Source organism: Oryza glaberrima, chromosome 8, assembly GCF_000147395.1.
Source record: "Oryza glaberrima chromosome 8, OglaRS2, whole genome shotgun sequence".
Lineage (NCBI taxonomy): Eukaryota > Viridiplantae > Streptophyta > Magnoliopsida > Poales > Poaceae > Oryza > Oryza glaberrima.
In genome coordinates this window covers 17,450,595-17,466,298 of record NC_068333.1, presented here as the reverse complement: position 1 = coordinate 17,466,298, position 15,704 = coordinate 17,450,595, and the positions used below count along the sequence as shown (strand labels likewise).

Below are 15,704 nucleotides of genomic sequence, written 5' to 3'. Positions count from 1 at the left end.
AGGGAGTACACGAGTTGTATAGTGCTAGTACTACAGCATTAAATTTTTTTTAAGGAATGCCACAACAATTTGTTACTACTCGCTCTAATTCCATATTAATTGACGTTTTAGACAAGGTTGATGTCAAACTTTTATAACTTTGACCATCAATAACTTAAAAAATATTTAGTTTAAAGGAACTAGAACAACATATATAGATTTATCTTTCAAAGCACTATAATAAAAGTAAACATATATTTATTTATTATATATATTATAGTAAAAAAATAAGGTCAAAGATATATTTTTATAGACTGTGTCATTGTCCAAAATATCAATTAAAATGAGACCTGAAGGAGCATTGACGAAAACTGTTACATGCCAAAACAATTTGTAAAATTCAAACCGTCCTCGTGTCGTCAATCTTTTATCACCTTCTTTGCCAATCCCATTACATATGGATCTAAGATCATGCACAATAGCATATTATAAACCAGCTATAAATACTCCATCCGTTTTATAATGTAAGTCATTCTAGTATTTTTCATATTTATATTGATATTAATGAATCTAGATATATATATATTTATCTAGATTCATTAACATCAACATGAATGTGGGAAATGCTAGAATGACTTACATTGTGAAACGGATTAAGGATATTTCAAGGAGATAGAAGAGGAGAGAGGTGAGTAGCCTACAAATTTGTAGCCAGCTACAACACGGACTTTAAGATACATGTGTATCTTGACAGGTGGGACCAAATATTAATTGTGTAGTATATGTTTGTAGATAACTATTGTATGAGTTGGCTATAGATGAATTGGAGCCAACAATTGGCTATAATATTAAACTTGCTCTAAGAGCAAGTTCAATAGTATAGCCAACTACTAGCTCCAATTCATTTATAGCCAATCTAATAGCCTATTCATACAATAGTTGCATACTACACTATTAATACCTAGTCCACCTGTCATACACACACTGTGTCTTGGAGTCCATGCTACAGCTGTTTATAAATCTGTAGCCCGTTGCCTTTCTATCTCATTATTTATCTCATTAAAATATGTTTGCAGCTGGCTTATAGCCTGCTATTGTACCTGCTGTAAGATGACTCTTTCACCTTGTCTCTTCCGCTCTCTGCTTCGTGATGATTGGTGATAAGTGCAAGAGGTGGCGCGACCAGCAAACAACGTGCAGAGTGATGATGGAGACGATGCTTCGCAGAGTAATCAGCGAGCGTGTGCGAGAGGCGGTGCAACTAGCAGACAGCACACACACGTCACAATAGTGGAGGCAGGGTTGTGAAGAGCGACCAATGAGACATGCGTGCAGTGGCATCCCGTGTTGGGTCCGTAGGCGTGTACGCTGGCGCTGACCTCGCCACCATCCATTTTCACTTTCCCCTTTGTTCTACTCTTTGGACGGCGGTGCAGAAACTGGAGAAGGTGGACGGGAATTGGACACAACCCTTTGGTGGCGGTTCTTGATGGCAGCAGCGATGGAGAAGGGTGATCTGGATGGGTACCATCGAAAAACTTATCAGTATTACTATAATTCGAATTCCACAAAATTCCAGTGGCACGCAATAGGTTTTATAATTTTTTTACAGTAAATTTGTGGCACGGATCCAATTAAATTTTTTTTTTTACTTGCAAAGACAATTCAGCTGTACCCTTCTTACTTCGAGGAGCGACAGCTCATCCGGTGGACGTTAGTTTACCGACAGTTTGAACAGATCGAAGGAAGATAAAACAGGGAGAGAGGGTTTGCAGTGCGCACTGTACGCAGCACTGCGCGATCAACAAGTTGTTGTGATATGCACGTTGTATCTAACAGTAGAATTTAGTTAATGCATTGATTAATTATACGCATATGAGGCGATCAAATTGTGATATACTCGGCGTTTTGCACATGTGAGAGATGCCGACCGGGTGCGGATGCATTTGGCCCGTTGGGTAAGTGAAAGAAAAGGTTGCCACTTGGTTCGGTGAAATTACGAGTAATTTCTTTTTTAGCAATACGTGCAATGTAAGGCTGTGCAACATGTGGATTTTCTTTTCTCTACTACTACTAATAAAGAGCCATTTGAAAGACAGGTTTAAGAAAACATGGGAATAAAAAATTGTATAAATAGAATATCATGCTCATTGAATTTAAAGATTCACGCAGGATTTTAAAATAAAAGAAAGTTTTAAAACCGTTGTTTGGTTAGCACACAGAAAAAACACATAAAGAGAAAAATATGAGGCGAGATCTCTTATTTTCCTGCAAAATTATTTTAGAATGATTCATTCCATAGGAATTTTAAAGGAATTTATATAAAACAATCATTTGTTTCAAAGAGTTTTATAGGATTATTTCCTATAGGGTAAAATCCAATAGAATTGTTATGTTTTTTCCTTTGTTTCAAAAGGGCCTAAATCATCCAAATATTGAACCACAAAATACACGTATTAGTATATGTACTATCTAGATAATGTCCTAATCATCCATCTTGTCTAACCCAGTATAACTCAAAGTCATTGCACACAATTATCATGTATGCGCCTTTTATCACTGTTATGCGTTATCATATAATTCATCTCCTTCACGCACCTACTAGCTCTCACATACATCTTCTTCCTTGCCACCGACGTTCTTTTACATTTTTTCCATTCTATACTAGCTCTATCTCAACCCGTCATATTACTTTCCCAGGTTTTCCATGTCCTATAACCATTGGTATCATCTCCATCATTCCACGAGATCTCCTTCACAATGAAGTTTGCAAAGAAGTTGTTGGTGTTCCAAGCAACTAGTATACCGGGTTGAATTTGCATTGCCTTTCCTACTTTTGCTCCTATCAGTAACATGCTCGTACTCTGCAACGGGCTAGAACCAGATTAGCTAGATGGTGGACTGAGAACAAAGCACTACACCTTGTAACGGTTGTGTAAAGGAGTGGTCGAGTAGACGACCTCCTCTGCGCGATGAGGAAGAGGACGGAAGGAGAACGACTCCATTTAAAGAGGTAGAGAAAGGATGGATGAAATAGTAAAAATGAGAAAAATATGAAAAAGGTAAAAGAAAGACAAGCCCTCGATCGAATGGGTTTTGAATTAGCTCACCGATCAAAAGGTCAAAATTTGAATGATTTTGAACCACAATCCACTTGTTTGCTTGCTTGCTCAGCAATTCCATCGTGGAAAAGCACCATGGCGTGCACTGCACACCGGGGCTGCCCGGCAAAACAGTCCAACACTGCGGCGACTACAGCATTTTTGCTCGATCTTGCCGGGACACGGCCTAATCTTGCCACCGCCAACAAGGGCGAGTAAAAGGAAAAGGGAAACAAATCTCAAGCTCAACTTTGGACCTGTTTAGTTCGCGAAATAAAATTATTTTAGTGTCACATCGGACATTTGACCGGATATTGGAAGGGTTTTTGGACACGAATAAAAAAACTAATTTCATAACTCGCTTGGAAACCGTGAGACGAATCTTTTGAGCCTAATTAATCCGCCATTAGCATATGTGGGTTACTGTAACACTTATGGCTAATCATAGACTAATTAGGCTCAAAAGATTCGTCTCGCGATTTCTTCCCTAACTGTACAATTAGTTTTTCTTTTAATCTACATTTAATACTTCATAAATGTATCTAAAGATTCGATGTGATATTTTTGGGAAAAAAATTTTGGGAACTAAACGGGCCCAAAGGGCTATGCTTAGCTATACCGTCGTTGGGGCCCACCTAGCTAGCTACTAGCTGGAGTACTAGCAAAAAACTAAAAAAATCTAGGATTACTAGCTAGTAGCTACTCCTGCTCCCGTTTGCTTTCTAGAGTGGGGTCAGTTGGGTCAGTGGCTGTATCCAGAAAAGGAAAGCAAGTTGCTTCTTGAATGGGTGGATTAAAAAAGAAGAGCACAATAAACACATTTTGAATAATTACAGCAGAGCATGATGTCATATTTAACTGGCACCAACTATCCCAGGCCGAGTTTAGTTTCAAAATTTTTTTTCAAACTTCTAACTTTTCCATCACATCAAAACTTTCCTACACATATAAACTTCCAACTTTTTCATCACATCGTTTCAATTTTAACCAAACTTTCAATTTTGGTGTAAACTAAACACACCCCAAGTGGAGTATACAGGTTAAAAATCTTTAAATCTTGTTCGTGTTCAAGATCAGGTCATTTGACGCTTGTGTCAACCTTGGGAGATTACTTAAGAGCCACATTGTACTAATCTATAGGAAAAAGTACGAATTACCCCTCGAACTATCACGGTCGGCTGAATTACCACCCTAAACCACAAAACAGGACATTCCTCACCCCCAACTATGCAAACCGGACGAATTACCCCCCTCTACCCAATCCGTGGTGGTTTTGATCTACGTGGTGTACGTGTGGCAGTCCAGTCAGCATTCTATTCATTAAAAAAAATGTGGGACCCACTCTCTTTTCTCTCACACTCTCACTCTCACTCACTCTGTCGTCTCTGTCTCTCACTCACTCTCTCTCTCTCACGCGCACAGTGGCGAGGATGGGGGGCCGGAGGCGGCATCGAGGACAGCGGCACGCACGGCACGGCGGCACACACGCACGCGCCCGAGGGCCGGAGGCGGTGGCGAGGATGGCGGCGGGGCCGAGACGCGCACGACGACGAGGACGGTGGCGTGGCTGAGACGTGCACGGCGGCGAGGACGGCGGCACGCATGACGCGGCGGCGCGCACGCACGCGGACGGGGGCCGGAGGTGGCGGCGAGGATGGCAGCATGGCCGAGACGCGCACGGCGGCACGCATGGCGCGGCGGCGCGCACGCATGTGGACAAGCCCCGGAGGCAACGGCTCAGCGCTCTGAGGATCTCCTCCCTGTACTCCAAAGCTCATGCTGTCGTGGTCACCGATGGCTTCAGGTTGGGCATCACGACCTCCCAATATGCATCGCGCTGCCCAACAACATGCAAAAAGGATCATGCAAGCAGTTAGGCCACCTCACTGAGACATTACATCGAACACTAGGTGTGCGTCACCAGTAAAACGAGCCAGCGACGCCGAGCCGAACAGACCAACCTGTGGGAAGCACGGCTGAGAGGACATCGCCTTCCCAGAGGTGGAGGTGTCAGTCGTCGGGCCTGTGATGGTGAGCTCATGCGGCAGCGGTACCGATCCGATGGAGGGGAAGGTGAAGGGAAAGGAAGGAAAGCGCGGCCCGGAGGTCAAGGGAGCCAGGGAGGTCGACGGAGCACGTGGGGCGTGCCGCCGTCCTCGCTGCCGCCTCCGGCCCCCGGCCGCGTGCGTGCGCGCCGTGCGTGCCGCTGTCCTTGACGCCGCCTCCGCCCCCCTATCCTCGCCGCTGTGCGCGTGAGAGAGAGAGAGAGAGTGAGAGAGAGAGACGACAGAGAGTGAGAGAGAGAAGAGAGTGGGTCCCACATTTTAAAATTTTTTAATGAATAGAATGTTGACTGGACTGCCACGCGTACGCGACGTAGACCAAAACCACCGCGGATTGGGTTGAGTGGGGTAATTCATCCGGTTTGCATAGTTGGGGGTGAGGAATATCCGGTTTTGTGGTTTAAGGGGGTAATTCGGACGACAGCGATAGTTCGGGGGGATAATTCGTACTTTTTCCTAATCTATAAGGTCTACTCCCTAAAAAAAACAACATCGTACTAATATATCACACATCCTATTATAACAAATTTAGATATAATGTATTAGGATGTCTCATGTTCTAGTACTAGGTTATTCTCTTTTTTTTTTACGGAGGGAGTAATTGAGAGACATAAACGTTTTTCTTAATACAGGAATTATTAACTCACGAGGACAGTGAAGAAGAGATATTTCATCCCATAAAAGGGACTAAACGGTACTAAATAACTACAATGTCAAGGGGGCTATCTGTGAAAGTCTGGCCTTATCCGGTTGGTCGAGTGCAGCGATGCCAGCTCAGACGTCGCGTGGTCGGGCAGCGGCGCGCAGTCGCAACGTCGCTGTGCGACGTCACGCCCTTCGAGTCGTCGCGGCGCATACTCGTAGTAAACCCCTAAACTAATCACGATTAGCCCTTAATTAACTAAGGTTTAGTACACTAATGCACCTTTACCTAAGCAAAGAAAATACATTAAGTAAAAATAAAATTCCAACCTGTAATTATCCGCAGTAATAAACCATCGCCTCGAAAAGACGCGACAGGGCGGACAGTGTCTAGCTAGCTCCGGGCGTGTTCCAGCTGTAACGAGTCAAACCCCCTTATGCGATGCGGGCCCACCCATGACACGTGGGCCACCCCTCTCTGGGGTCCCACTTGTCAGTGGCAGTGGCGTACGGCGTCGGCGTGGACGGGGTGTGTCTTGAGCTGGCAAGGCTTTACCGTGGGGCCCCCGGCTTTAACTAAACGTTATCCACTTCCGGTTTACCCATCTGACACCGGTTACCGCTGTAATTACGGGGTTTGCCACTTTAGGTTTTTGGTAATGTGGTTTATGTGATTGTGAAGTTTATAGATGATATATTCATGGAATATTACCAAAGGCTCTCATGGTCCTTGTTTTATTATAGTGGTGCTAATAGTGTATTAGTGTTGTTAGTCTTCTTTGTGTGTCCCATAAAGTAATGGTTGATTATGGAAGGTTGGGATTAGTTAAATTAGGATTGGATCATGTCGGGGTGCAATGTGGATATGCTTGATATATATATATATATATATATATATATATATATATATATATATATATATATATATATATATATATATGTATGTATGTATGTATGTATACCAAAACCATGCATGCACTAATGCACAGTGGTGATCAAAGCTGGTGGTGGTCTTTGAGATCTCATGGTCTTTTACCATGTGGAAGGAGGAGGATTTGTTTAATTAATCCTACCCTAATCTTGTCGGTCAAAGTTCATTAATTTAATGGATTTGGATGAGGGATGGAAAAAAGATTTCATTAGTGTTTGTTGTGGTATTAAGATAATAAACATGAAGACAATGAGATAATAAAATATGGATGGAAAAAAAATATGTGTGCAACTTTGTCGGTCATGTTTAATTAGGTGTCAAATTTCAACGGCATACAAGGAATAGGTCATATACAGAGGGTGTGTTTAGTTCACGCTAAAATTGAAAGTTTGGTTGAAATTGGAACGATATGACGGAAAAGTTGGAAGTTTGTGTGTGGCCGTGTTTAGTTTCAAAATAATTCTTCAAACTTCTAACTTTTCCGTCACATCGTTCCAATTTGAACCAAACTTCCAATTTTGGTGTGAACTAAACACACCATGTGTAGGAAAGTTTTGATGTGATAAAAAAGTCGGAAGTTTGAAAAAAAAGCTAGGAACTAAACTCAACTAGGATAAATTTAAATTGCTCTGCAAAAATGAAGCAGACGATGTTTGACCTTAATTTCTCATGCATATTACCCTTTTTGATTTGAAGCATTGTATACTAGTACCAATTAAAAGTACTGAAAATCTTTTACCATGTCGTGTGAAAGTGTATTGTCAGTTGATCTTATCCTAATCTTATCAATCAATGTTACTTAATTATAAGGATGATTATTGTGGTTGGGAAAGATCTCTTTAATTTATCTTCTGGTGGAGGTGCCCATCTTGGCACAACAGGAATTTAATTGCTGAGATTATTTGAAAAACATGAGGAACCAATAAAAAAAATAAAATGTCCCGGAATATATTTGACTTTATGTTTTATTATGCATTGAATTAATGGAGTGACATATAGACACTCACAAATTTCCCCTGCAATGATAATCGAATTGGAGAAATTTGTCATATCTGTGCTACGCTACAAATCCAACTCGATTTATCTTTAGTGTACAATATCTACACTACAATGTAATATTTGTACAATTGGCTACATTACAATGTCGTATATGCGTGCTAAAATCCGGATTTCTAGTGTGGCTTTGGTCAAAAAGCTGTCTTTGTCCCTGTTTTTTCTAATGATAGTGTCCAACTAGATAACCAATGAAGGATAAGATAAACAATGGTCCTGCCTATCCATGATATTTGTTAAACACGCATTAATGGATTAGCATGAGAGCAAAGTTGTAATATAGTCGATCTTGACCTAATTAAGGTTATCTCCCTTTCTGCTCTTGCTTATCCCCTAAGAGAATGCAGTGGTATTAGCGAGTAGTGGAAGTAGGAGTAGCTCCTAGTTGGGTATTTTGGCTTGATTAAGCCGATTCGTTCAAGTATTCAGAGGATAATAACCATGTTCTAAGATGCATTTGCTGTTATAATTGTTTTTAAGTACACGGTGTAAAACATGGCAAAATCATGAGAAGCTTCATGCGTTGTCAGATACTCAGATGTGTAAGGGGGTGTTTGGGTTCAGTCCCTCTCACCCAAACACCCCCTAACTACTAAGTACTAGTTAGGTTGTATTTATTTGTACTGGTTTGGAACCTTCCCTTCCATCACGGAAAACGAAGAAGCACAAATTAACTTAAAAAAATGATTAATATAATTTTTTAAAACAACTTTCCTATAGATTTTCTTTTTTTTAAAAAAACACACGTTTAGCAGTTTAAAAACATGCGCACAGAAAAAAGGGGGAGTTAGGAGTGTAAATGGATCAAAATAAGCGGGTTCATGCTTTCACGGGTTAGCCACTTACTCCCTCCGTTTCACAATGTAAGTCATTCTAGTATTTTCCACATTCATACTAATGTTAATGAATCTAGATAGATATTTCCCACATTCATATTGATGTTAATGAATTTAGATAGACATCAATATGAATGTGAGAAATATTAGAATGACTTACATTGTGAAACTATATCTATCTAGATTCATTAACATCAATATGAATGTGGGAAATACTAGAATGACTTACATTGTGAAACGGAGGAAGTACATATTTAGTACTGGTTAATACTTCGATGAGATGGTGTTTGATTTAATGAAACTAATTTAGTGTTATAAGTATTGTTATATTTTTCTTATAAATTTAGTCAAACTTTCAAGAAATTTGATTTAAAAAAAATCAAAGCAATTGATAATATAAAACGGAGGAAGATTTAATTAATCATGTACTAATATAACGTTCTACGTGTCAAGAAGAAATGGTTCTCAACCCTCTCAAAAGAATACATCCCCATCCTTAAATTCTAGTACCCATTTCTCGGGTGAGGATCCTCTACCATAATGTCACTAACATTACAGTCACTGGTATGTGGGTCCCACTCTCATATTGTCCCACGTGTTAGTATCTATAATGGTAGTGCCATTATGATAGGATGTGAACCCCAATTTCTCATAGCTATAGGTACACAACAACAAAAATTTATAAGGTTCATATATATATATTTAGTGGGATGTAAAGCACATTCACAATGGTGAGTATACACAACATATGAGTATAATGATACGTGTGTATGTACATCTCTATACCACATTCATCTATAATCAGATAGAGCAGTAGTAAAAGCGAAAAAGTTATGAAAAACGGATGGGACCAGCCATACTTGTATTCCTTTAATATACTATAGTAAAATATTGTTAAAATATAGCACTCTCTCCAGTACTGCTAGAACAAGTGAACAACACCACAAATCTTATCCTTAATGGCAGAGAAGCGTAAATATCCGCAAACCTAGGGGCAGTTCCCATTTCTCCCTCATCGTCATCTTTGGGTGCAAAACCTCAAAAAATAATAATTAAAAAAGATGGTGCCTAAAATAGCACCTCACACCAGTAATTCCCCTTCCCTTCACTAATCAATCTCTCGCGTTCTTGGCCGCCGTCTCCATCTCGCTCTCATTCTCTCTCTCTCTCTCTCTCTCGGCTTTGGTTTGCCGCGTTACATCCGCGAAAAGGAGGAAACAGGCGAAGCGAGGAGCTCCAGAGGGAGAAATTCCGTAGAAAGCGAGGAGCGTCGGCTCCCGCTTTTGATCTGTGGGTGAGTGAGGGGCGCCGTTTTTTCTTTTCTTTTCTGTTCTTTGCTCTGTTCTTCTGCGCCTCCGTTTCTTGATGGGTTCGTTTACCTTCGAATCGAATGAATGCTGTTTGTTCTTGGGCTGGAAAGGCTCGATCTTGGGAGGGATTATGGGGGGACGTTTCGTTTCTTGCTGTTGCTTGCGTTTAGGCGGCGATCTTTTTTTTTTCTTTCCTTTTCCTTTAGAGATGTGAAGTTTCGGCGATCTCTTCAGTTGGGTTCTTCATTGCTTTGAGCTTTGAAGGGAATTTGATTTGTTTTCAGTTAGTATTTCAGAGGAAGTTTGATGTAAAAAGGGGGATTTTATTATTTTTTTTTGCAAAAAGAAATTAATGCTGCTTTTGGAGTAGTATATCTTTAGCAGGGTTTATCCTATCCATAATCCACCTGTCATTCTATTTTCAGTACTTGCTTTTTGAGTATGTTTTGGTTCGTAATTTGCTGCATTTCCGTATAAACATTGCGGCCGATTTGTTCTTTTTTCTTTTTTTGTGTGTGTCCGTGGATTGACAGCGATAGTGAAAAGCCACAGTTTTCTGCTGTTCCATTGCTATTTGTACTTATCCTCAGTGAGAAATCTAACGTGTGTTACTTTAGGATGCGAGTGTTTATACGCTATACCAACTTTTGTTTGTTTTCGAACATCACCGTTCAACCAAGAAATCAACCACCAGTTGGATTCAAATCTTGTTCTGGCATATTCCTGTCAAGTACGAGCATATTTTTACCAGTTGCACACATTTGTATTGTTTACTCTGCATTCCTAGCCTCTAGACATTAGGAGAGATGGCAAACTGATCTATTTTTGTCCGTCAATTCTTATCCGTCAATATCTATTTTTTTATGACGTGCTAGGGAGGCAAAACTGATCTGTTTGGTTTTGATTAGAAAACCCTCTTTTTTGTAGGGTTTGATCCAACCTGATGTGTGATGTCCATGCCAAATATTAGTGATTAGTAGTATTTATTTATTTATTTATTTAGAGAAAGAGAGCAGCGCTGTCCCATTTCATTATTGAAATGAACAATGTTATATTAGTGATTTTGTGCAGTAGCCATGTTGTAATTTTTTGATACTTCATGCAAAGCAGAATGTTTTTCTATACGTACTGCACGGATTTATACTGTCCCTAGTTGCATTTAACACAATGCTGCCACTGGGGTTTTGGCAGCTTGGATGAGTTGGATAGGTGGTAGTGGTGGATCCAGTTTTCACTAGTCTTGCTTGGCTGCTTGCCATCTCCTGTAACTAGTACTAGTATCTTCTGTAGGCCAGCCAGCTCTTGCCAAATAATAGGCTTTGTAATAATGTAATTTGCGTGTTAAACTGGTTTGATTGTCATAATGACACTTGGAGCCTCCTCTGGATTAGGATGGATAGGATTGCAAGCAACTGTGGCATGAGGGTTGCAAGCTATTGTGCTTGCTGAGAATGGGGGAAAAATTCTGGATTGGAGGGTGGTTGAATCACGCTGGTGGAGTGTGGTGGTGGTCCTAGAGCTCCTATTTCTATGTTTGTATGTGGTGGGGGGTGCGTGGTCCATGTTTTGATTAGTTTTCGTCAATGGATATTGTGGTCCTTAAGTTGGAGATAAACGTGGCATTATTTTTTTTTTATCAAAAGGATGGGATCCACTAGACTGGTGTCAAAATCTCTTAGTTGGTAGGATAGCGTCCGTAGTGAGGATATTTTGAAGTGCCGCACTTGCGGTGCGTGCCTAACATTTTTGTGTGCACCAAAAAGTTGTACCTTGCTAATGCAAGAGTTCAGCCAATGGATATCAAATGAAATGAGTACATATGACCTTCTTGTACTATTGTGTGTGGAGCCTTTTTTTCATTTCTTGACAATAGCAAACTTGTTCCGTGTCGTTTGATGTCCATCCATATTTGGTTGTTTTAGAGTTCTAATGCAAGAATGTATGTAATCAATCAGTTCAGTGACTTTAGTCATTGCGTCTGATGTGAAAAATATGTTTCGTAAACTGTGAACAAGATATTTCTTACGTTTGCAAAAACATACTAACATGAAACCACAATGGCACAATATCAGTTGGCTACGCATCAATAATATTTTATGTTGTATAACCCGGATTGTTTGTGTTTGTGGTGATGTATTACACTAGATGCAAATTAGTTAATTTAACTAAATGAGATATTATTATATATTATAGTAGCTTTTATAAGGAAGAGCTGACATAATATGTTTTTCTATTTCACAGGAATTCAAACGGTGGTGCTTGCTATTTTGACGTAAGGGCTTAAACGAATTGGTTTGTCACTATTTTGGTTTCAACACAGAAGGTTGTGGGACCATGGTTTCAAAATCTTATTCAAATCTGTTAGAAATGAGTTGTGGAGATGGAGTTGACTTTCGGCAACCTTTTAAATCTCTTCCTCGTGTGGTAACCTCTCCTGGCATTATATCTGATCCTGATTGGGACACTAGAAGTGATGGCGATTCAGTTGGTTCAGCATCTTCTGTTGAGAGGAAAATAATTGTTGCCAACTTCCTTCCACTGAACTGTACAAAAGATGAAGCTGGGCAATGGTCCTTCTCAAGGGATGATGATGCACTGCTCATGCAACTTAAAGATGGTTTTTCAAATGAGACTGATGTCATTTATGTGGGTAGTTTGAAGGTTCAGGTAGATCCCAGTGAGCAGGATCAAGTTGCACAGAAGCTTCTTAGAGATTACCGATGCATACCTACTTTTCTCCCTCCTGACCTCCAGCAGCAGTTCTATCATGGCTTCTGTAAACAGCAATTGTGGCCACTTTTCCACTATATGCTTCCCATTTGTCTTGACAAAGGTGAGCTCTTTGATCGCTCCCTGTTTCAAGCCTATGTCCGAGCTAACAAACTCTTTGCCGACAAAGTTATGGAAGCTATTAATACGGATGATGATCATGTCTGGGTTCATGATTATCACCTCATGCTTCTCCCAACATTTCTGAGGAAGAGGTTACACCGAATAAAGCTAGGATTTTTTCTCCACAGTCCATTTCCCTCCTCAGAAATCTACAGGTCACTGCCTGTAAGGGATGAGATCCTGAAGTCATTGCTTAATGCTGATCTTATTGGTTTCCAAACATTTGACTATGCCCGCCACTTCCTTTCTTGTTGCAGCAGATTATTGGGTCTGCATTATGAATCAAAGCGCGGTTACATTGGAATAGATTACTTTGGAAGAACAGTGAGCCTGAAGATCCTCTCAGTGGGTGTCCATGTTGGCCGTCTTGAGTCCATCCTAAAGTTGCCTGCTACAGTAAAGAAGGTTCAAGAAATTGAACAAAGGTATAAAGGCAAGATGCTTATGTTAGGTGTAGATGACATGGACATCTTCAAAGGAATCAGTCTAAAACTGCTTGGGTTGGAGCTACTTCTAGATAGGAACCCGAAACTCAGAGGGAAGGTTGTCCTTGTACAGATTGTCAATCCAGCAAGAAGCACAGGGAAAGACGTGGAGGAAGCAATAACAGAATCTGTCTCTGTAGCTGAAAGAATCAACCTTAAGTATGGCTCTGTAGATTACAAGCCTGTTGTCCTTATTGATCATCGCATACCATTTTATGAAAAGATTGCATTCTATGCTGCATCTGATTGTTGTATTGTAAATGCTGTGAGGGATGGTATGAACTTGGTACCATATGAGTACACTGTTTGCCGGCAGGGAAATGAGGAGATAGATAATGCCAGAGGCAGTGACACAAATTGCCATCACACAAGCACACTAATTGTGTCTGAGTTTGTTGGTTGCTCACCATCTCTTAGTGGTGCTTTCAGGGTAAATCCTTGGAGTGTTGACGATGTGGCTGATGCCTTACACCATGCAACAGACTTGACTGAATCCGAGAAAAGGCTACGGCATGAAAAGCACTACCGTTATGTTAGATCTCATAGTGTTGCTTACTGGGCTCATAGCTTTGCTCAAGATCTGGAAAGGGCATGCAAGGATCACTACAGCCGAAGGTGCTGGGCTATTGGTTTTGGTCTGAACTTCAGAGTTATTGCTCTTTCTCCTGGCTTTAGAAAGCTCTCTTTGGAACACTTTGCTTCTTCTTACAACAAGGCTACCAGAAGGGCAATATTTCTTGACTATGATGGCACTCTTGTACCTCAGTCATCAATCAATAAAACTCCAAGCGATGAACTTATTACTATTCTCAACAGCTTGTGTGATGACCCGAAGAATGATGTATTCATAGTCAGTGGAAGAGCGCGTAGTTTGCTTGATGAGTGGTTTGCTCCATGTCAGAAGCTTGGTATTGCAGCAGAACATGGCTATTTTGTCAGGTAACATTTTGAGTACCTTTTTTTTTTCTTCTTAAATCTGTTTTTATTTGCATTTTCTCCACACTATTATGCAATTGTACAGTTCAATTATTCAGGAGTATGATGAACTGTTTATGTTTTCTCAGATGGAACAAAGCAGCTGAATGGGAATCAAGCTATCCAAACCATGATTTTGAGTGGAAGCACATTGCTGAACCGGTCATGCAAGTTTACACCGAAACAACTGATGGGTCCTCCATAGAGCCAAAGGAAAGTGCTCTAGTATGGCATTATTTGGATGCAGACCATGACTTTGGTTCCTGCCAAGCAAAGGAACTACTGGGTCATCTTGAAAGGGTGCTATCAAATGAACCTGTTGTTGTGAAGTGTGGTCATTACATTGTTGAAGTCAAACCACAGGTTTATACCATTTGAATTTATTACAACATTTTGTCACTTTCAACTCATTATGTCCAGCTCGCACTAACTGAAATACATTACTTGTGTAGGGAGTTAGCAAGGGTCTTGTTGTGGACAAGGTAATTCACAGATTGATGAAGAACGGGAAGACGCCGGATTTTGTAGTGTGCATCGGTAACGATCGATCTGATGAGGACATGTTCAAAAGCATTGACAGCATGACCTCCAGCTCCGCATTCCCTGCAGTTCCAGAAGTCTTTGCCTGTTCAGTTGGTCAGAAACCCAGCAAGGCAAAGTACTATGTCGACGATGCTGGTGAAGTAGTAAGATTGCTCAAGAATGTAGCCGGCATTTCGTCGCACCGGGAGGCCGTCAGCCATGGACGTGTGACCTTCAGGGATGTGATGGATTATGTGGACTGAACCACCTAATCTTTGTAACATCCAAACTTGTGTACATTCCAATGTCTTCATCTAGATTTGGCCAAAAGCATGAATCATCATCACCATTAGGACAACTACAGGAGTGCAAGCGGAAGCTCAGCATTTTTAGTTTAGGTGATGTATACTCATATGTAGGCAATTTTGATAGTTGAGGAGGTTCTTGCTGGAGAACTGCACTGTGAAAGAAAAGCCCCCTGGCTTTGAATAGCCATCGACTTGTTTCACTTGCCAGTTATTACCAGTTGCCAGTGTTTACCAGAATGACTGAATCCAATCTCCTGCTTCACATTGATGATTGCGTTGGGCTTTTGGAAATTATATCTTGGAGAAAGTTGCATTATGCCATCATGGAAACCTTCTAACTCTTATGTGCTCAAAAAAAAAACCCCCTCTATTTGCACATGCTACTTTTCTAGACTTAGCGCTTGGTCTGACTTCTGAAGGTTGGAGAGACCTGAGGGCATTGTTTGAACAGTATCAATTCGTGAGGTCGAGTCGCACAGCCTTACTGTATTGTGTTCTGATGACCGGTAAAAATTCTCTTTTGTTCAGGTTGGCCTTCATTGTCAAAAATATCTTCCAGCTTGCCCATTGCTAACTATGTTACGAAAACAACAAGCAACACAGCTAA

General features: G+C 40.7%; 1 protein-coding gene across 1 annotated transcript; it reads left to right on the top strand.

Annotated features, from left to right (window-relative positions):
* Positions 1-9,694: 9,694 nt before the first annotated feature.
* On the top strand, positions 9,695-15,391 carry LOC127781754 (probable alpha,alpha-trehalose-phosphate synthase [UDP-forming] 10). The gene is made up of 4 exons (XM_052308768.1): positions 9,695-9,899; positions 12,157-14,231; positions 14,357-14,630; positions 14,720-15,391. The coding sequence occupies exons 2-4, from the start codon at positions 12,250-12,252 to the stop codon at positions 15,050-15,052; spliced, it is 2,589 nt and encodes an 862-aa protein (XP_052164728.1). The 5' UTR covers positions 9,695-9,899; positions 12,157-12,249; the 3' UTR covers positions 15,053-15,391.
* Positions 15,392-15,704: the final 313 nt, after the last annotated feature.

What these genes read in the sequence shown, in the direction of transcription:
- LOC127781754 (XM_052308768.1), top strand. Translation starts at nt 12,250, where the DNA reads ATGGTTTCAAAATCTTATTCAAATCTGTTAGAAATGAGTTGTGGAGAT. An exon ending in GAACATGGCTATTTTGTCAG is followed by an intron (nt 14,232 to 14,356) that starts GTAACATTTTGA and finishes ATGTTTTCTCAG; the next exon opens with ATGGAACAAAGCAGCTGAAT. An exon ending in TTGTTGAAGTCAAACCACAG is followed by an intron (nt 14,631 to 14,719) that starts GTTTATACCATT and finishes TTACTTGTGTAG; the next exon opens with GGAGTTAGCAAGGGTCTTGT.